Source organism: Leptonotus elevatus, chromosome 10 (assembly GCF_054856555.1).
Source record: "Leptonotus elevatus isolate MCC_2025b chromosome 10, RoL_Lele_1.0, whole genome shotgun sequence".
In the NCBI taxonomy this organism is placed as follows: Eukaryota; Metazoa; Chordata; class Actinopteri; order Syngnathiformes; family Syngnathidae; genus Leptonotus; species Leptonotus elevatus.
In genome coordinates, this window is record NC_141248.1 from 5,098,319 (window position 1) to 5,120,224 (window position 21,906).

Sequence of the window (21,906 nt, forward strand, 5' to 3'; positions counted from 1 at the left end):
CCAAATTTCAATATTTTGTTCAAAATAGAACATAGGTGACAGGTCAAAAGTTTAAACTGAGAACATTTATCATTTTAAGGGAAAAATATGTTGATTGTAAATTTCAAGGTGCAAACAAATCTAAAAAAAAAGTTGGGACAGGTAGCAATAAGAAGCTGGAAAAGTCAATTGCCCTTATAAAAAAAAAACAGCTGGAAGACCAGTTACCACTAATGAGGTCCATTGGCAACTTGATTGGAGTATAAAAAGAGCTTCTCGGAGTGGCAGTGTCTCTCACAAGCGAAGATGGGTAGAGAATCACCAATTCCTCCAATGTTGCGCAGAAAGATAGTGGAGAAATGTCAGAAAGGTGTTTAACAGCGAAAAATTGCAAACAGGTTGAACTCATCATCATCTACAGTGCATAACATCATCCAAAGATTCAGAGAATCTGGAACAATCTCTGTGTGTAAGGGTCAAGGTCGAAAAATCCTACTGGATGCCCATGATTTTCGGGCCCTCAAACGGCACTGCACCGCAAACAGGAATGCTTACTGTAAGGGAAATCACAGAAAGGGCTCAGCAATACTTCCAGAAAACATTGTGGGTGAACACAATCCACCGTGCCAGCCGCCGTTGTCAGATGAAACTCGACAGTACAAAGAAGAAGCCATTTCTAAAGCAGACCAAGAAGCGCAGGCGTTTCTCTGGGCCAGGGGTTATTTAAAATGGAGTGTGGCAAAGTGGAAACCTGTTTTGTGGTCGGACGAATCACGATTGGAAGTTCTTTGTGGAGAACTGGGGCGCTATATCATACTGACTAAAGAGGACAAGGACAACCCAAGTTGTTATCAGCACTCAGTTTATAAGCCTGCATCTGTGATGGTATAGGGTTGCATGAGTGCGTGTGGCATGGGCAGCTTCCACATCTGGAAAGGCATCGTCAATGCAGAAAGGTATATTCAGATTGGAGAACAACAAATGCTCCCATCCAGGCATCATCACTTTCAGAGAAGATTTTGCATTTCTCAACACGATAATGCCAGACCACATTCAGCATCAATTACAACATCATGGCTGCGTAGGAAAAGGATCCGGGTATTGAAATGGCCAGCCTGCAGTCCACTTCTTTCACTTATAGAGCACATTTGGCGCATTATAAAAGGGAAGGTGCAACAAAGAAAGCCCAAGACAGTTGAACAGTTAGAAAAACGCGTGTTAGACAACAATGGGACAGCATTTCTATTTCTTAACTTGAGAAACTTGTCTCCTCGACCCCCAGGCGTTTGCAGACTGTTGTAAGAAAGAGGGGATGCCTCACAGTGGTGAAAATGGCCTTGTCCCAATTTTTTTAAGATTTGTTGACACCATGGAATTTAAAATCAACATAGTCTTCCCTTAAAATGATACATTTTCTCAGTTTAAACTTTTAACCTGTTCTCTATGTTCTATTGTGAATCAAATTTGGCACTTCCACATAATTGCATTCAGTTTTTATTCACAATTTGTATAGTCCCAACTTTTTTGGACTTGGGATTGTAGTTTAATTAGAATCTATTGTTGACCATGCAAAGGCAAGACTGAGTTTCAAGGATGCACTTTTTGCAGATCTGGTACTACACTAATGGAATCCTACAAGAAGCAGGCTTTGATGAAAACATTGTCCCGTACGTAACCCTCAGCACAGGAGGTATCGAGACTTTGTCTGCTATCGTCTCTGTGAGTATTGTCATTTTAAATGAGCCAAACCTTTTTGTTGTGTTCATTGCTTCCCCGTCTTAAATCACCCTGAAGCGACTTTTCTATGTATCATTCTTAAACCTGCAATTGTTTCTGTCATCTTTACTAGTGAACGAGTGCATTAATTTAAAGTTGCTAACTACGTTTTTAAAGCCGCTCATCAGAAACTCATAGAGTTGTTTTTGGAAGAAGAAGACATTTCAAAGAAACAATAAGCATATCCATGCACCAGCATCCCTCTGACACAGCAGCAACCACATCAGGCACATTAGTTTGCCACAGCAGTTTAAAAAAAATTATATTTTGTACAAAATGGATCAGTGAATTGTCAGATGAGAAAACGCATGCTGCCACTTTTCTGTGAATATGTAAAGAAACGCAACATGTGCTCTTATATTTGCTGGCTTTATGTTTATGAACTAAGCAGCAGCACCATGATAGGCAACAGTATTTCTGACTGATTGATGGCTAAATTGAATAGAAGTTAAAGATGGAGAAAACAAACGAGGACAATGTACCAATCTGACTCACCTCAAACAACAGGGGCTCTATATTCCTATTGCAGTTGCGTTTGAGCGTAAAAACAGGCATATCCTGATTTTCGTGCTGACATAAGTCTCAAAACACTTGTTTGGGAATTTGGTTCATCACTATGCACCATGTTAGGGTTCTGACAAGCCAAAAGCGTTTCTTTTGACATGCACCCGGCGCACCTGACAATTTGGTTGCTCAAAGTATTCTAAAGTTTATGTCTGCGGGAACCACCTCTAAGTATTGGAATCTGAGATTTTGAGCTCAGTGGATCACCGTATTTCATTCATAAAAATGAATAGCATGCATTGAGTCCTCTGAATCACTGCAGAAATAAATTCATTGAACACAAAATTATTATTATTATTATTATTATTTTTTTTTTTTATCATCTCACTGACCGCAGCACAGCTATGGGTGGGTAGGTGGATTGTCAAATATGGACACATGATCGAGGTGGAAGGCGATCTCCAAGTGCCTACTTCACAGATCTGTAATTTCCCTGGCCAACTTAATATGCTTGAACCTACTTTGCGCACCTCCACCTCTGCGGGCAGTCCTCCTCTTGCACTGTCAAGGACTATTAGCACACCTCAGATGCACTGGCCTTTAAAGGGAATGAGAGGAGCAGTTTCAATTGGCAGAGAATAAAGTTGGCTTTGTTGATGTTTTCAAGGTACGCCTCTATCTAAATTCCTTTGCGTGTAGTAGAAGTCTTGGTGTGTTTGAATTTTAATTAAAGCCACTTATGCCAATTGTTTGAGTAATCAGTAATGAGTAGGCAACATGTTCCAGTCCATTTCTATTTTTAGCTCACTTGTCACACAGCACAGTCTAATACAAGCCCATTTTAGACCATTGCTTATAGGCTGCCAATGTACTTTTGTTATTTCTCTTGAAACTTTTCATTGTCTGGGTTACAGCTCAGTGGCAGAGCTGTAACATTTCCACAAGTGGTACTTCTTTGTAATTATGATGACTTTTCTTGCTTCACTACCTTTGCTATCAATGCACTATTGATTTCCTGATGGCATTTTTGGATTCCTTATTGTGTAAGCTTGTTTTTAATCCTGGAACTGTATTCACTTATCCAGTTTGTGTGTGTGCACGTGTGTGTTTGGTTTATAAAGTTCTCCAATAACTGTACATTTGATCAAATATTGTTTTCACTTTTTCTTGCTTGTTGTTTCTAAAGTTTTGTTTGGTTATATTTGTGACTGATGTTCTTTCGCGGCTAATGGTTTGCTGCTTGTTATCTGGTCTAGTTAGTTTCTCTGAAAGGAAGAGAAAAGTGAACTGTTACTTCTTTGAATGTGCACAGCCATTACAGTACAAGAAATGTCTGTGTGAAAACTTTTACATGTCCTTTTAATGTATTTGTGTTTAATTGTCGCCACTCGCCAGTGTCAGACTGTGAAGGCCAAACAAAGTACATTTTCACACTCAGCACCTCTCCTAAGGGTTTATCTGTGGATGGTGCGGAAACCACAGCACATGAAGGGCCAGTAGTGCCTCAAGCTGTGGCTACTTGTCTTTAATGGCTCGTCTGCTTCTTGATGTGATGAATAATGACGAGACGTTTTAGTCCTGTCAACCATGAGTGCTAAAGTCACAGCTTTGACCTCTGTTGCCTCTGCCAAGAAGTGCAGATGAGACGTGCTTCGGGAGAATGCTTTTCCCCTTCATTGTTATCAGTATATTATCAGGGGTTTAAGTTTCTTCGTCATATACCTGTACTGTACAAGTAAAAATATAAATTGGCCTCCCAATGAGAATGTTAGAACAAATGTTTTCTGCCCATGGACCATAGAAGAGTTTTTTCTTTTAGGTTCCAAAGCTCAAAATAAAAGCGGTTCGATACATTTGACCACATTGAATAGCAAAACTGAGAATAAAACGCTGACACAAATGGTAAAAGGAAGACGCTTCACTAGGCTCAAGTCATCTACCGAGACAGTGATTGAACTACTACTACTGTACTACTTACGTTAAAGTGACTGGCTAGCTAGCAGCAGCTTTGGCTGGCTAGTTAGTGTGCCCAAACACATTGCGGAATTGCTCCTAAGTCAGCAATCATCATGGCGGTGAATGAAATACATATACGACAAGTGTCATACTCACGAAGGGATGACAAGTAAAGTCGGAGAAGCCATGCTAAATGCTAAGCTAGCATAATATTGACACAGCAAAAAAAAAAAAAAGATTGACACAGCAAGCACATTTAACAAGTGCTTGGGTGATCGATTACACTTTTCACAAATGTCTGGCAGGTACCGCATTAAAGCGGAGTATCCTACTTTGAAGAGCAAAATTGCAGGAAAAAGTACAAAGTAAAAGTGTATGGAGTAAAAATCCTACTCACAAAACTGAACCAGAAATGAATTAACTTCAATTATGATAAACATCATCCAGGGGGAGTGGCCCATTAGTTAAAACATATTTATATATTTATAATTGATCAAGAATGTTATTTTTCACACTTGAGTTGTGAGCTTTGACTTTTGAGGTCTGCACAATAAATGTTCTCAAAATTACATTACAGCAGAGCTTTTTCTTAAATTAATCTAGCTTTGTTTCTAGACAAGAAAATTAAGTTTACTGTGAATTTAAGAAATGAAAACTGTTGATTCCATAAAAAAGTTCATTCATTAAATTGTCATAGTTTTGTTTAATAAAACCGAAAGTGAGAAGGTTGCTTTTCATGATAGTAGTGATTCGCAAAACTATTCTGTAAAAAAATAAATATATTTTGAGTCTTGGGTTCTATCCTCTTTCAAACTAAGTCACACATGCAGATTAATTTTCACTCTTCAGATTTTTAATGAGATGCAGCTTTGTTGATTTTTGTTGTGTATGTGTGTGCCACTGCAGAGATGTCTAGTAGAGAGATGTCCTGTGCCTTCAGGGCAAGTGTGACACACACACACACACACACACAATGAATTCTAATGTGTAAGGTTGCCCCAACACACACGCACACAGGAGCGAAATGTACTTCCTGTTCTCTTTTCACGTGTCTCTGCTGAGCTGGTGGGATACATAAAATATTGTTCAAACAGCAATGACCTTCTCCACAGTCTCATCATGAAATCTGACCAGCGAGGTCACACCCGCACCCTGAATACCTTAAGGCCCCGTCCACTTGCCTCTAAGGCTACCCTTTGAAAAGAAAAAAAATGCATGCAACCATGACCTCGGTTTTTTAAATTTTCTTTCCTCAGTGAAGGCTTCAACGAAATGCAGCCTTGTACAGTGTACCCAAATAAAACTTACTCAAAAATGTTTGACATCATTATGCATTGACTGATACAAGTCTTTACATTGAGTTAGACCAGGGTTCAGCAACCTTTACTGTCAAAATAAATAAACAAATAAATAAATAAGCAAACAACAAAAAAATCTGTGTGGAGCCGTAAAACATTTGAAATGTAATGATTTAATTAAAGCTGCACAATAACATAAAAATATGCCGCACCCAATACGTAAAGATTCATTTTCTTTTACCTTTCTTCTTCCTTCTTGGGATTTTTTTTTGTAATCTTTCATACTTCATTTTTCATACTTTTTAATTGTATTATTTTTATTTTTTTAGACTTTTTTGCCTTTCTGTCAAATTTCTGAAATTGTTGGCAATTTTAGGGACATATGGTAATTTTCTTCCTCTTCCTTTTTTGGACATTTTGGACATCTTTTTGCGATCAATTTTATAGTTACTTTTTGAAAGTTTTTTTTTCTTCATCAAACAATTTTCTGTCTTTTTTTTTCAATTCCAAAGAAATTTTATGGTAATTTTCTGCCGTCTTTTGTTTAGTTTTTAATTTTTTTGTATTTATTATTTTTTTTACATTTTATATTTACTTTTTGAATGTTATTTTTTTTTTCTTCATTTTTTAAATTCAATTATGACCTTTTTGTGGCAACATCATGGACATTTTATTGTAATTTCTTTGCTTTGCTTCTTCCTTTTTGGACATTTTATTGTCACTTTTTGGACATTTTTAGGTAATTTAAAAAAATGTTTTATCTACCTGTCATTTCTTTTTCTGACAACATACAAATTTTGACTGACATTTAAAAAAAATATATTTTTAATATCTAATTATTAATTTTTTTATGTAATCATTTTTTAATTTAATCATTAATTAATGAATCATCAATTCATTAAATAATATTAAAGAACATTTTATCTAAAAAATAAAAATGTAAAAAAAGTTTTTAGAGCTCCACAGAGAGGCTCAGGAGAGGAACCGTGGCTCTAGAGGCGCAGGTTGCAGACTCCTAAGTTAGACCATTGCCACAACAATATTTGTCGAAAGACATGTAGTTTGTCTGAGCGATTACACAGTTAACATACATATAAACATTTATAATGAGCAAATTTGCTCAACGTTCAGTTGTTTCAATGCTAGTTAAGCCTTAACGGCATTCAGGACATTATCTAGGACAGTACAAAGAGGCAAGCTTGACCATAATATGATACTCTGGTACGCTTGAGATCTTACATCCTATATTTTAAATATTTATCCTAGCTATTAAAACACACAGAATTCTAAATAAAATTTTAACAGCATGGCAAATGAATTTACTATGGAACTTGTTGCACTTAGAAATGCTTCTGATACAATCCCGGCTTTCTCCTCTCCAGGGTTTAGTGATAGAACGAATTGGGCGAAAACCTCTGCTCATATTTGGCTTCAGCGCCATGGCGGTGTTCTTCAGTCTGCTCACAGTGTTCCTCAATTTTCAAGTAAGGGTCTTTTCTAACTGAACTCCTCACCCTATAGTCTTCTCCCAGTACTCTGTAACATTGTGAATAAATAAGAAGACACTGTTTGAAAGAAGAAGTGCAAACTTTTCGACATATGTCATACTTTTGGTAAGAAATGGTACCATAAGGTGCACTTGTAAAAATAAGTTGATGGGAAAAATATGTACAACTTCATCTTATGAAACCAACATAAAATAAAATAAAATAATCCACTGGGGCACTATAATCGACAATGGAAAGGTAAAGGTTCTATTTTCTTATTACTTATTGATACTTATTGATTTTCAGTTGCTGAATGAATGCTTACAGTACACCACCTTCCCCTTCTCTTCCTAGGACAGCGTGTCATGGATGCCTTACCTCAGTTATATCTGTATACTGGCAGTTATTGCTTCCTTCTGCTCCGGGCCAGGTAATTTTTTTGGTTTTATAATCTTGCCATGACTTACTTTGAAATGATGTGATTTCAAAAATGTGCAGCCTCCCCAGTTATTTATTGGATGCTCAGCATGAGTTGGCCATGTCTGGATTAATTCTTACTTAAATTGGAAAATGGAATGAGCTCCAGGCTCCAGGTTTTTAAACTTCACGCACACACTTGCAGTAAGCAACATGGTAAGGTTTTTATACATTGGATAGGTGCAATTCAAGGGGACAGAGAGATTGTGTCTAATGTCATCTTCACAGCAGAGATTCATAGCACGTTGGAACAAATTAAGCCCTCTATTGCTTATGATATTAATATTCACACAAGGGAAGGTCTCAATAGTGCTTTGAGCCTTTGAACAGATGAACGTTGAGCCACAATTGCTGTGAAGTCCTTCCATAGTGGTAATACTGGCACAGATACTTGTGAAATCAAATAATAACACAAAGATATGACAGGACAGATCGTTCTTTGATCCAAATTTAGCATTCCATACTGCACTATATTTGCAGATTGTTTGACATTAATCCTCACTGGTGAGATATCCCAGCTGTTTTTGGCATGCGTTTATAAATAACATTGAGTCAACCTGGGACATTAGGTTTTCTATATGGGTTCAATAACAATAACTGACATTTTTTGCCTGCATTCCTAACCCTGCTCTGACAAAGTTTTTTTTCCTCATGATATATGTTGAAGACTTCCTGAAATTTTTGTTCAGGTCTAAACATTTGATCTTTTTAGTTTTTGACTTTGGACACTCAATGAGATGTCAAACCTCCCTATAAACGTCAATATGTACCCTATAGGAATGACATAAGAAATGGCATTTAAAAAGTTTGGAAGTCTGTTTTATTCCTGTCAGTGTATTTATACCCGGCCTGTACCTTGATGAAGTGTGCCTCATTCAGCTGTTAGTGTTCCCTTGGTGACTGTGGGTGAGGGTCCAGTTTGAGGTAAGCTCGCTAATTGGGTCCTCTCACTGCTGGGGGCTCTCACTGGGACTCATGGTATAGGCCCTCGGAGCTAGTCATTTGTTCAGCTGTCTCTATGGTGACAACTGAAAAAAAAAAAGAATGGTTTGGGGGGTCATACGTTTTAGTGCATGACTGAAGCTCTTGGTGCACCATGATGCAGTTTATGTACAACCTGTTTCTGGCTGTAGTTACACATAGGACGAATGTGTTGTCTTGTCCGTCTGTCCAACCAATCTACTGTTATATGGTTCCCTATTTCCCCCTCCTTTGTCATGGAAAATGCACACTATCAGTTTATCAGTGTTTTTGAAGATTTTTTTAGGGATCATTTTTAATTTTGTTTCCTGTCTCTATCTCACACAAATAACAAAACAACATCACCTTAAATAAACGAGCAAAAGAGGATAGAATAAAAATAAACAACGGTGCAACATTTTACATACACTGTAACAAATTTCTGTGAAATCTACAGTAAACATTACAGCATTTTCTTGTATTTTAATTTTACAGTATTTAACTGTATACAGCAATGCGTTATGGGTAAAACAAAGTGCATTATGGGCAAAAACAAAGTACAGTAATTTGCTGTATAATTAGTGGTAAAATACTGTAAATTTGACAACAACTATGTTTTGGCACGTATATATGTGGATTACAAGTAAACACTGTAAAGATTGTCAGGTTTTGGCGGGTATCTCTATAGGAGAAAAAGTAAATGGCGGACCCTGTATTGTCACCAACACAATTGTTGAGTAATATTTTAGCATGAGCGCAGTCTGCATCGTCTTCACATCGCATTTCTCCGATAAACAGCTAACAATCATTTATGCAGTTGGCTGCAGAACGAGGATTGATTTTACCGGGGTGCCCCGTGGTCCCCCCCCCCCTCTCCGTGTCCCCGACCCCCCCCCCCCCCCCATTTATTTATTTAATGCACCACATACACTCACTGACATGCCTGGGAGCTGGGTGGATCGGAGCGTGGGGATATCATTTCCCTCTGCTCCGGTTCACCTGCTCCCAATTTTAATGCACCACGCACACACACACACACACACTTGTATATACACTGGGTGGGGTCACATTCAAGGTATAAGGGGGGGCTGTTGACCGGTGGGGTGCCTGGCGGGCCTGCAGTGTCCCGTCCTGCTGCGTTGGGTTGGGGGCGCGGGCCATGTTGGGGTGGGGGGCGCTCCTGCTCCTGGGTTTGCTCTCCGGCCGGTGGCCCTGGCGGGGCCCGGGGGTCGTCCTTTGGCGCTGCCGCGGCCTGGGGGGCCCTGAGGTGTTGCGCTTGCTCTGTCCTGGCAGGGGTCGATGGCTCCCCTCTTTGGTGGAGATTTTCATGCATGCCAGATCCACCACACCAGCATCTATCGAAACTCAGACGCAATCTGCTTCTTCCTCAGGTTATTGAATCGGTGGAGGCTGGTGTCTGTGGATGTCACTCTGCTTTGTTTGTCCTTCCTTCCTTTCCTCAGTCTCTCCTTTGGTCTCTTGAGGTCTCCCTGATTTTTTGGATTTGTTGGAATTTAGATGTTTCTGGGGTTGGTGAAGAACTCTGGTTGGTAGCCCGGTGGGTGGTGTCTGGTCGGTGCTGGATTTCACCTTCCTTTGTTTTCTTTGGTCCTTCCTCGGGTCTCCTGACGGCGGTGTTCGGTTTAGGTGAACGGTATGGGATTTTTTTTAATAACGAATACACACACACACACACACCCACGCACACACGCACACACACATTCACATACACATACATATACACATACTCACCCACATAATAAAAAATTAATAAAAAAAAGAGCAATGATGATGACGTTACAGAATGAACAATACTGAGCTCTTTTTAGAAAAAAAAAGAGGAGAAAAAGCAAATGGCGGACCCTGTATTGTCACCAACACAATTGTTGAGTAATATTTTAGCATGAGCGCAGTCTGCATCGTCTTCACATCGAATTTCTCCGATAAACAGCTAACAATCATTTATGCAGTTGGCTGCAGAACGAGGAATGATTTTACTTTTTTTAATGTGCGTGTGCGGGTGTGTGCGTGCATATGTGCGTGCGTGTGTGCTCATTAATTCACCTAAAACCTATTAAAAATCCCATACCGTTCACCTAAGAAAGAAAAGTGAAATCCAGCACCGACCAGACATCACCTACTACCCACCGGGTTACCAACCAGAATCTTTCACCAACCCCAGAAACATCTAAATTCCAACAAATTAGGGAGACCTCAAGAGACCAAAGGAAAGACTAAAGAAAGGAAGGCAGGATAGATGAAGCAGAGTGAGATCCACAGACATCAGCCTCCACTGATTCAAGGACCAGAGGAAGAAGCAGATTGTGTTTGATTTTTGGTAGATGCTGTTGTGGTGGATCTGGTATGCATAAAAACCTCCACCAAAGAGGGGAGCCATCGACCCCGGCCGTGGCAGCGCCAAGGCACAACCCCCAAGCCCCCCAGGGGCCAACGGCCGGAGAGCAAACCTAGGAGCCAGCCGCGTGGTGGGGCGGAACACTGGGGCCGGAAGGGGAGATGGGAGCACCGGGAGACGGGGGGCACCCCTGAACCCCATGCCCGGCGGGGAAAGGTCCCGGTTGTCACGCCAGCGTACCTAGTGAAAGCTAACCCTGTTACTGAGTTTGAGTAGTGATAAAGAACCAAACAAGCCAACTGTTCATTTTCAATACTTAAAGGACATCCAAACTGGGTTAGGGTTGATATCAGATTGTCAGATTGATATGCTTTCTGCACAACTGAAGCATGATCTCCCTTCATATTGTCGTTATTTTTTTATGCCTTTTATGCATATTTGTCTTACTCTCAATATGCTCTCTCTCCATTACAGTCATTCCACATTTATGATAATTGATTTTCTATTGTGGTGTTGCCCATTTAAGAGATGATTGGGTGTCATCAACACATGTGGCAGTACTCCAACATTCTTGTCAAAATGTATGCAAATCAATTCAGATGTGTGAGTTCCCGGGTGGCCCAGTTTTTTTCCTCAACCGAAGACCACATTCAATGCAATCGCATTTATAGAATCCTGTGTGCTCGTATAGAGCATGTCATATACAGTACTGTATGCCAGGACACATTTCCAGCATTCTTACAAATATGCTTATTTGTCAGGGAAATCAAGGTGAGTTACAAACATTTTTAAACACGATTATTACTGCCTAAGGCGACTCAACCATAAAATACACAGGTTAAGCATTTGGGTGCTTCTTGGATCATTTAAGCAAACCAGTGAAATAAGACTTTCTTAGGAAAGGATTTGGCGTGCACTAATTAAAAGAGAGAAGAAAGTAGCTAAACCCACTGTGGTTCCATGCAAATCAACAATGCCGAGAGCAAAGGAGCTACCCGCGCACATGAAGCGGTTAATGACAGCCCGACCATCTGGGGTGGACTGTAAGACCATTTGCAAAGGATTCCAGCTGCTTGCATCCACGGTGATGCAATTTATTTACAAATGGAGGACTTCAGAGGCGTGCAGAGGGGAGGGGCAATGGGGTGGCGGCCCCGGGCATTTACATTGGCACTGGCTGTTTGTTATGTAGAAGAGGCATCCACTTTAGATAGAGGGGGCATCAAGCTAAAAAAGTTCCGTACACAACCCTCCCTTTCCCCGACCCATCAACAAAATATTTTTGGGGGCATGAAAACCGACGTTTGCCCCTGGCATCTCACAAGCTTAGCACGTTACTGGAGGACTTTCAACATGACAGCAACTCTTCCAATAGTGGACAAACAAAAACTATCACCCAGAAGCACCAGAAAAATAATATATAGCTAAAGGCTGACCCACATATCAGCTCTTGAGGAAAATTGTGTATTCATCTTCAATCAGACGAAAATTGAATAGCCATGACATCCATGGGATGCAATTGGTTGGCGACCAGTTCAGGGTGTACTTGCACCACCTGACACCCAGCTGGGATAGGCTCCAGCACACCTGCGACCCTAATTAAATGGTACATAAAATGAATGGATGGATGGATGCCAACTATGGAGGACCAAAACTGCCAAAATTCAAAGTAAATAAATGACTAAATAAATAAACAAATGATAAAAGTGAAAATAAAAACGGATATAAAGAATATAATTCAAAAACGAAATTCGACGAAAAAAATATAAATGGGAATAAAAATAACAAAACAAATATATCCATAAATAAATAAATAAAAGTAAAAATAAATACAAAAATAAAAAACGGATTCAAAAAATAAAAATAAAAATAAATGTCGAAATAAATACAAAAATGAATATATAAATATAATTCAATATAAATCAATAAATAAAAACTCTGGTTTGGTCGAGTGAGTGGCTTGGTGAAAAAGGAAGTCTCGCTGGCTTGCATGGAGAGCTCCAGCAATGGACGACCATCTTGTCCACTGTCACCACAACTTGAGATTTGAGTTGCTCGACAACAAGTCGAGGTGACAGTGGACCAGATAGTCGTCCATTGCTGGAGCTCTCCAATGTGAGGCAGCGAGACTTACTTGTTCACCGAGCTGCTCACTCGACCAATGAAAGGCAGTTTGCAACAGCGGAGTCCAACCCAGGATGCACTTAGGACCGCCCCCTCATTTGAATAACATTTCATCCTGGCAGAGCGTCAGAGCGTATTTCAGAGCATGAAATAAATAAATGTGAGAGCAGAGCGTTTGATTGATATTTAATTCTATTTATATATTTATTTTTGTATTTATTTCAACATTTATTTTTTTATGTATTTTTATTTTTTGAATCTCGTGTTTTATTGTTGTATTTATTTTTACTGTTATTTATTTATTTATGGATATGTATTTTTTGTCATTTTTATTTCCATTTATATACATTTGGGGGGATTTAATTTTTGAATTATATTTTTTATATCCGTTTTTATGTTCACTTTTAGTCATTTATTTATTTATGTATTTAATAATTTATTTATTTTGAATTTGGGCAGTTTTGATCCTCCATAGCCAACTGCAGTTATGACAGAATTATTATAATAATCCATTTATATTTTAAATGAAATGCACTGAGTTTGTGTATCATCATGCATATCTTGTGTGAATCTCCACACAGTCTGTAAAGATACAGTATACTAGTTTCCCCCCAGTAAAAATAAATAAATAAAATTATCAGCACATCAGTGAATATCTATGTGCTGCTTGTTATTCAAGCTGTTGGGCAATTTAACAGTCAGTCTTTGTATCACTAATACTTGCTAAACCTGAATCAAAAATTCATATTGATGAAGTTCTTGCATCATTAACTGTTTTCAAAGATATGAAGATAAATCAGTTATATGAAGTAATCCCAGATGTCATGAGTGGCTGTTTAACTGGAAGCGGCTGAAAAATAAAAATAACATAAAAGCTTTTCCCAGATGAATATACACAAAGAGAATAATCTGGTTATGATTATTTATTAACCATTGGTAGCTGTAGTAAGACAATTTATCATTTCATGAGGACAGTGGTCCATCACGATTCATGGGGGATAGGGACCGGGCCAAATAGTGAAAATCCGTGTTTATTTGATATCCATTGAAATGCATTTACAGAAAAAAAACTTCTATTTCCAACCCATAAAATTCTTCAAAAAACACAAAACAAAAGCAAAACATATTTGATAAAATAGTGAAAAAAACTGAACATAAAAAAAATACTGTATGAGAATCCATATGTGCGGAACTGTGAGTATGCAGGGGCAGACTGGATTCAATTTTCTTACAATTTTATCTATTTATTAGAATATTGTACATAGATAGGTCTAGCTGGTACAAATATGTTAACTGGCCAATTTACATAATAATACTGTAATTACAAATCATAGCAATCAAAAGAAATATAACTACTAATGAAGATACATTTTAAGAATAAACACAAATTAATTTTTGGAATATTAAAATCAAATCCATTTCTTGCTTGAATATGCAAAAGTTCAAAACGTTTACTTGAGTCACCTTGACGACCGCATTATGACTTTTAGAACAACATTAAGCAAATATTCATTGATGGAAATGTTGACGAAGAGTCTGTGGAGTGATCCCCAGCCAAGGTGAAACATAATGATGTGTTGTGGCCATTATTGCAAGATTTAATTAAAAGGACTATATAAATGAAGATGGAAGAAACAAACAGCGTGTTTGTGAGTTTATAAGTTTGTGTGTGTGTGAGCATACGTGAGGTAGCTCTAATAATCAGTACATCAGTCCTATTTAAAGGGTAAATCATCTTTTTATTACACCAATATGCTCTTTCCCATTAATACATCTCAATTGGTTTGCAGTGGGCAGCACTTCAGCCTCATAGTTTTGAAGTTGAGGGTTCGAATCGGGCTCCGGCCTCCTGGAGTTTGCATTCCCCCGTGCTTGCATGGGTTTTCTCCGGGTACTCGAGATTTAAGACTGTAAATCAGGTTTAGAAACTGGCGGCAACACATATTTGTCCTCTTCTGACAAAATATTTATTTTCTTTGGGTGCTTACACATTAGCTTGCAGACATGGATGCTGCCCTTTTGAGATCAATTCCATACAAGTCTACAGCATTAGCAAGTGTGTCTTTTGTGTGTGTGTGTGGGGGGGGGGGGGGGGGACAAAAGAGCATGACTGCTTATATTATCTGCATTATTCACGCAATTTACATGTGACGTAAATGCGTTTGCCCTTTTATGTGACCTAATGTGAATGATTTTTACAAACAAAGCAGGAAAAAAATGGACAAATATTTATAGTCGGTCTCGAGAGCGGTACTCTCTAAGTGTGTAAATTGTGTTTTTCATTTGCAGAAACAAAATACAAACAAACAGTAAGTCCAATACAATTTATCTATCAAATGTTTTCTGTAGCTTTCTATTTTCTTTGTGCAATCAGCCTTTCACAAGAGATTAATCACTATTTTGTCTTGTGCCCATGTTGACTCACCCTGAGAATTTTCAAGCATTTATAGGGAAGGTCACCTCCGGGTGTCACTTTAATTCCAATTCGAGAGTGACTTAAGGCTCTGTGCTCTCCACCAAAATATTAACCCAGACATCCTTAGGCTTGTTATTACAGGATTAAGATAGACCTTTCACACCATTGTGGTTAGTCGCTACCTGCCAGCTACAAGGCTGTTCTTTTTATTCAACAGTCTGAATGCCCATCAGCAGGTTAACCAACCATGTTTCCTCTGTCCATTGACTGCTATGTAATATTGTTTCCACACTCCCCATTCCACAATTATCTTAAAATACATCAACCTGCAATGTTTGCTAATAATCCACATCAGACACTGGGTGAAGGCATTAGTAACTAGACCCTATACCGACTTGTGAATACATTTGAGTTCTCTGGAAGAAACATTCTGGCAGTGTCTCTGACCTTCTTTTTTACATCCCAGTTGAGTGTCCTCAAGGCTCTGAACTGATGGACACAGGTGGAGAATTGGGCTCATGCAAATCGTATTGCCTGGAGCACGAACCTGGTCTTCCATCCTTGGAGCCAGACTTGCTTGCCAAATGAGAGCCATTAGATTTTCTTTAGCCCCCCCCCCCCCCCCCCCCCAACCCCCAGCAGTTAAGCTCTAGGGTCTAACTTGCTACCTTCAATTTAAACGCACATATTCAAGTATACAATCAGAGTTTACCTTAAAACTTGAGCTTTCTGGGGTCTCTACAAATGGAGGTGCACCCCCCCCCCCCCACACACACACATGTAAGACCATCACAGTGAAAAGTAATGATGGGCAGAGCATACAATACAACACAAGAGATCACTCCAATAGTAATAGACCAGGGATCAACAACCTTTTTGAGACTGAGAGCTACTTCTTGCATGTTGATTAATGTGAAGTGCTACCAGCCTGATACACATTGAAATAACAAAATTGCCTCTACCTATAATTATGTTATTATTAGGGGTGTCAGGCGATACATTTTTTAAAATCATAATTAATTGCATGACTTTAATAGTTAACTCACAATTAATCGCTATTTTTATATCTGTTCTAAATGTGCAATACATTTTTTTTTAAGTTTACATTAAAAAAATAAACTAATAAATATGGCTGCATCTTTCAATCATTGATACAGTAATTTCATAGTAATTAATAAAATTGATTAAAAAATAAAAAATATGTACTGTACTGTAAAAAACGAGTGTGATATTGATTTGTGTTGAGGTCATTTTTCTGCCACTAGATAGCATAATTCCATTTGTAAGACGTTGGTGACAGCTTAGTGCATTTTTCTATCTAATCTTTAACATAAAGTAACCTGTGAAATTCTGCAAATTTTTAAAATTGTAAAATACAACTTGACCCCAGTCTCCACAAGTCTTTGCATTATTATTAAAATTATATCCCATCACGGGTGAGCTACTTTTAGAACAGGGCTGCGGGAATATCACATGGGGGCAACCCATGGAGTTTACCTAAGTGACATCAACTTTATAGTCCTGGCGTTCATAATGTTGAAGTCTGTCCCTGTAAAAATAAAATAACTCCCTTGTCTTTCTTAAAATAAAATAAAATAAATTAAGGGTGTCAAAATTATTGCGTTAATATCTTGTTAACTTAAAGTGCCTTTAACTGCACAATTGTTTTTAACACTTGATTAACAAACTGCCCCTTATTTGGAAAGCCTCTACTGACGGGAATTCCAGTCATGACGCAGCAGAAACGTCACGTCAAAATTACCCAATAGAAATGCACTGTACTACACTGGAGCTAAAACACACAATATTTAAAGGGCAGAATGTTAGCGGGGAGGAGCCATTTGGACTGTGTAGCACTACCGCCGGTTTCCCTGCTTTGAAAGAACGCACTCAGTTAGCTGTTAGCAACGAGCTAGGTTGCTCCAGCTCTCCAAGACGTGTCCGTGGCATTCTCAAACTCTGTGAGAGCCAAGAGCCGAATGGACGCCGTCTTGTCAGTTGGAGTGACTCCAAGCCACTTGTTCTTTAGATGTGAGGCGTATTTTATTCAGCAACTCCAGAAAATAGCTCTTAAGTGTAACACATATGCTACGTTCTGACCAACAGTCAGGGAGGCGTTTCCGGCGGCGCGATTGCATTGTATTCCATGGACTTTGCGCGGGGGGGCGACAGCCAATCGGTGTCGAGATAGTCCCCGTCACCAAATACATCACAGACAAAACACAGGAAGCGGTTGCAGAGCGTGTAGCATAGCAATGGAGGATAGCTTGATCGTCACGGTTTGCAGACACCCGGAGCTGTACAACACGGCGAGCTGCGTGTACCGGCACCGGGCCAAAAAGGAGATTGCTTGGAGGAAAAAGCGTGGAGGTTGGCTTATCTGGTGAGTTTGTTTGTTTAAGTGTTGAAGTGTGACGCAAGCTAGCAATACTACAATAAAGTTAGCACCACCTACCGGAACGGAAATCCCTTCTCTTCCTCCGTTGCGGCGCAGAGTGAAACAAATCCCATTGAGAACCCCGCGACCAAACACGCGCGAGACCAATCGGTCTGAACGTAGCAATAGTGTGATAGTCGTGCTCTTGGCTCGCTTGCAGCAGAGTGCCAGCGGCTCTGGCTTGCAGTAAAGCTGCGCTCTTAATATCAAAAGATCTTTTATGTTTCATTTCCGGTAAAGTTTTAAATTTTACAATGTGCATCCGTATTGAACTTAACAAAATAAAAGCAATCAACTTTGTGCAAAGGAGTCACTGTATCACAATTTAGCAGTAATAAATTAAATAACAATGCATATATTTTGGGGGACTGGGGTCAAGTTGTATTTTACAGTTTTTGAAATATGCAGAATTTCACAAGTTACTTAATGTTTTTTTTTTCAGTCCAAAAAGAAAAATGCACTTAGCTGTCACCATTGTCCTACAAATGTAGTGACAGAAAAATGAACACAAATCAATGTCACACTTGTTTTTTTTTGTTTTTCTGCAGTAGAGTACCTATTAAAAAATTTTTTTTAATTATAAATTGTTATGAAATTACTGATTTGACTAAAAAATTTGACCATGTTTCTATTAGGTTAACATTCCCACTTTTATGTTAAGAAGAGTATGAAAATATGTATTGTACACTTTATTATAAATGTAGATATAAATGGAGCTATAAAATGTGCGATTCATTTGCAATTAATCTTGAGTTAATTATTGAAATCATGCGATAAATTACGATTACAAATTTTAATCGACTGACACCTCTAAAATAAAACTCACAAAACTTAATCCTACGCTCAGTTTTGTACACCCTGCTGTTCTCTAGCTGCATGTTAACTACTACAGCATACTACTTGTGGTGTTTTAGATGATTGAAACATTAAAGGGATTACACCACGGAATTTTAAGCCCTTCCACAGTTAACTATAGGCATATAATGATTAAATCTTACCTTTGACACCATGGCGATGTAATTTTTTATGAAATATTAGGCATTTTGCGGGCTATTATTCTAATGCGGAAGTAAAACGCCCGATTCAGTAAAACCCCGCCTCTCCCCGTGTGGTTGCCCCGCCCCTCTTTTTCTCAGGTTGGGAGGGGCTGTTGCTTGGAGAACAGAATGACCTAGAATTTCTAATACAGGGGCGAATGGAAGAAAACACCACTTCGGTGATGGTTTTGGTGAGGAATGGCATTTTAACTAGAGCTGTCAAACGATTAAATATTTTAATCAGATTAATCACATCTTAGAATTTTGATTAATTACGATTAATCGCTTAATAAAAAAGGCTTTTTTCATCGACATTTTTTTTCCTGCCAAATTTGAAGAGCACCGGTTATGTGTTAATTCTTTTGACATTTAATTTTATGAGGACGTCTTCAACATTTTTGATCTACTGCACACGCTCATCCTCCTCTTTTTCTAATCAATGAATTACTTGCATTCTTTTGACATTTAATGTTATGAGGACGTCTTCAACATTTTTGATCTACAGCACACGCTCATCCTCCTCTTTGTCTAATCAATGAATTACTTGCATTCTTTTGACATTTAATGTTATGAGGACGTCTTCAACATTTTTGATCCACTGCACACGCTCATTTTCCTCTTTTTCTAATCAATTAATTACTTACATTCTTTTGACATTTAATGTTATGAGGACGTCTTCAACATTTTTGATCCACTGCACACGCTCATCCTCCTCTTTTTCTAATCAGTTAATTACTTGCGTAATTTAAAATGGAAAAAAATGATCCCAATATTTTGACATGAACAAATATTCTAAATGTGATAGGCAAACATTTATTAAATGCTTTACTTTAATGCATGAAATTATGTTTATTGCTCAAACACAACCTGTGCTACCTTAAACGTAGCCATCTGCTTTCACGCTAAAGGATAATCTATGGTCAAAATTAATAGTGCGATTAATCTGCGATAATTCATGATTAATGCGATCATTTTTTTTGTGATTAATCAATCAGTTAATGCTTTAACTTTGACAGCACTAATTTTAACATGGCTAAATGCTCCAAAAAGTAGATTTTTTCACATTGGGAAAAAAAAAACTTATAGAGAAGTGTAATTGGTGGTGGGTGGGTGCAAATAACGTGTCTCTCTGTTTTGTCTCATACTTAAATACGCTTTTTACTGAAACTCATACACTTTGAAAAAAATGCAACATTTTATTTTCAAAGTAAAATAATGAATTTTGGCCATGAATAAAAGACCCCCATATTGTTTTTATATGAACTCGGGTGTACTTCATGTTGATTTGGCTCTCATATAACCCCAGACCAGTATATAATAATGTAAGTTAATTATTACCTCTGCCAAGCACAAATGCAAGACACAGTTTTGTTCAGCATTGGATTTTTAAATTGAATTTACCAAATATGGTCCTGTATAAGCGCTTTCAATTTTTAATTCTCATTAGGGACTCACCATTTCTTGCATCTATAATAATATTATTTCATAATAGGATTACATGTTGCTGTTTTGATTGCTTTATCATTCACCCCAAGCCAGGACTGAAGGAGCTTTAATTTTACATCTATAATCTGGCACTTGAAACAAGTAAAATGGACAATTTCAGAAAGCAATGTTTTAGTAGCGCATAGTTGGAATGCTGATGCACGATTATGGGAGTAAGATTTGACACTACTAAATACAAAGATTTCTGCTGGACTGAGAGTTGTGTTAATCTCTGTGGAAATTATCATTATTAACAGCCTGAGGCAGTTGATAACTAACAATGGAGACCTGGGGAGAGTAAAGGGCTTTGGTAAATTCTATGCGTCTGGCTTTATAGAAACAATTTGGGGAAAGCCTTCCTTGATTGACAGCTAATCAGCCTGGGTGTTCCTGGATGTTCATTGTAAGTCTGCTGGGATAGACTTTTAGCCTACCAGTGATCTCGAACAAAACACATGGTATAGATAGTGGTGAATGGATGAATGGATTGCATTTTATCAAGAAACACAATGCAAGAAATCGTTTTTCATGTGCATTCTTACTCTACTCGAAACATTGTTTTCCCCATTATTTTTTTCAGGTCACAGTGTATAATTAAAGGTAGACAGATAAAACAGAATTTATGGTAACGTTATCATCTCTGTGATAGCATGTGAATAATGTTTATTTTTTTATTTTTTTTTAAATGACCAGTGAGAAGTATTTGACGTGTGATTTTTTGTTTATCTGATTGAACAGTACGCTGTTCGAAAATGTAAAGCAATGTGCCAAACCATCTGTTACTGGTGAAGGCGTTTAGCTCGTGTTAACAGCTTGTTTTTGCAACAGGGGTGCATGCTTCAGATAAAAATTCCTGACAGCTGCACATTCATTACATCTCCGACAGAGGTAAACATTTTTAACTAAGGGAGCAGAAACATGTTTTAGGCCATATGTTTATTTTCCAGTATACGTGTCTAGTTCTCAAGTGGTATACCAGAGACAGACAATTCCACCGTTTTCCCCTTTGAGTCTGGGTGTCATCCTTGACATCACGCTATCATATGAAGAAGCATGACATGGTCGACATGCTTCCATTTTTGCAATACTAATCACCTTTGTCCATGCCTCACTCCCTGTCCCACTGCCTTCCTTGTTCACAGCCTGGCCACTTCCTGGAACAAATATTGCAATTCACTTCATTTTGATCTCCCTAAGTTCCTCCATAAACACCAACCGCATCGGAATTCAGCTACTTGACTCATTACAAGAACCTCCTCCATTGCTCCAGTTTCACGGCAGCTCCACTGCCTACTGGTCAGCCTTTCAGAATACAAAATCCTTCTGTTGTTTTCAGCTTTCAGTCATCATCTTGACACCACTCCTGTCTCGCTTGCCCATCGTATCACTGTGGAGAGCAGACTATACTGTCGCTCTACTTCCCTTCTCTGGAACTCACTAATAATTTATGCAACAATCCCTGTCAAAGCCAACCTCGGAACATAGTTTTCAGGATGTTATACTTTCGTAGTCTTACTTTGACATTGATATTTCTTGTCTTCTTAATTAATTAATTTATTTATTTTTACAGTGGTTTTACTGTTTAATTGTACGGTTTCCTTGTGTGTTCTTTCA

The 21,906-nt window shown here is 38.4% G+C and overlaps 1 protein-coding gene across 2 annotated transcripts in view; it reads left to right on the forward strand.

Moving 5' to 3' along the window:
* Positions 1-21,906, forward strand: part of slc2a9l2 (solute carrier family 2 member 9, like 2) — a 66,825-nt gene that overhangs the window by 29,494 nt on the left and 15,425 nt on the right. For both annotated transcript variants that reach the window (XM_086086577.1, XM_086086576.1), the window contains exons 9-11: positions 1,588-1,698; positions 6,896-6,997; positions 7,355-7,430. In XM_086086577.1, coding sequence (XP_085942703.1) covers positions 1,588-1,698; positions 6,896-6,997; positions 7,355-7,430 — 289 coding nt within the window. The remainder of the gene's footprint in view (positions 1-1,587; positions 1,699-6,895; positions 6,998-7,354; positions 7,431-21,906) is intronic.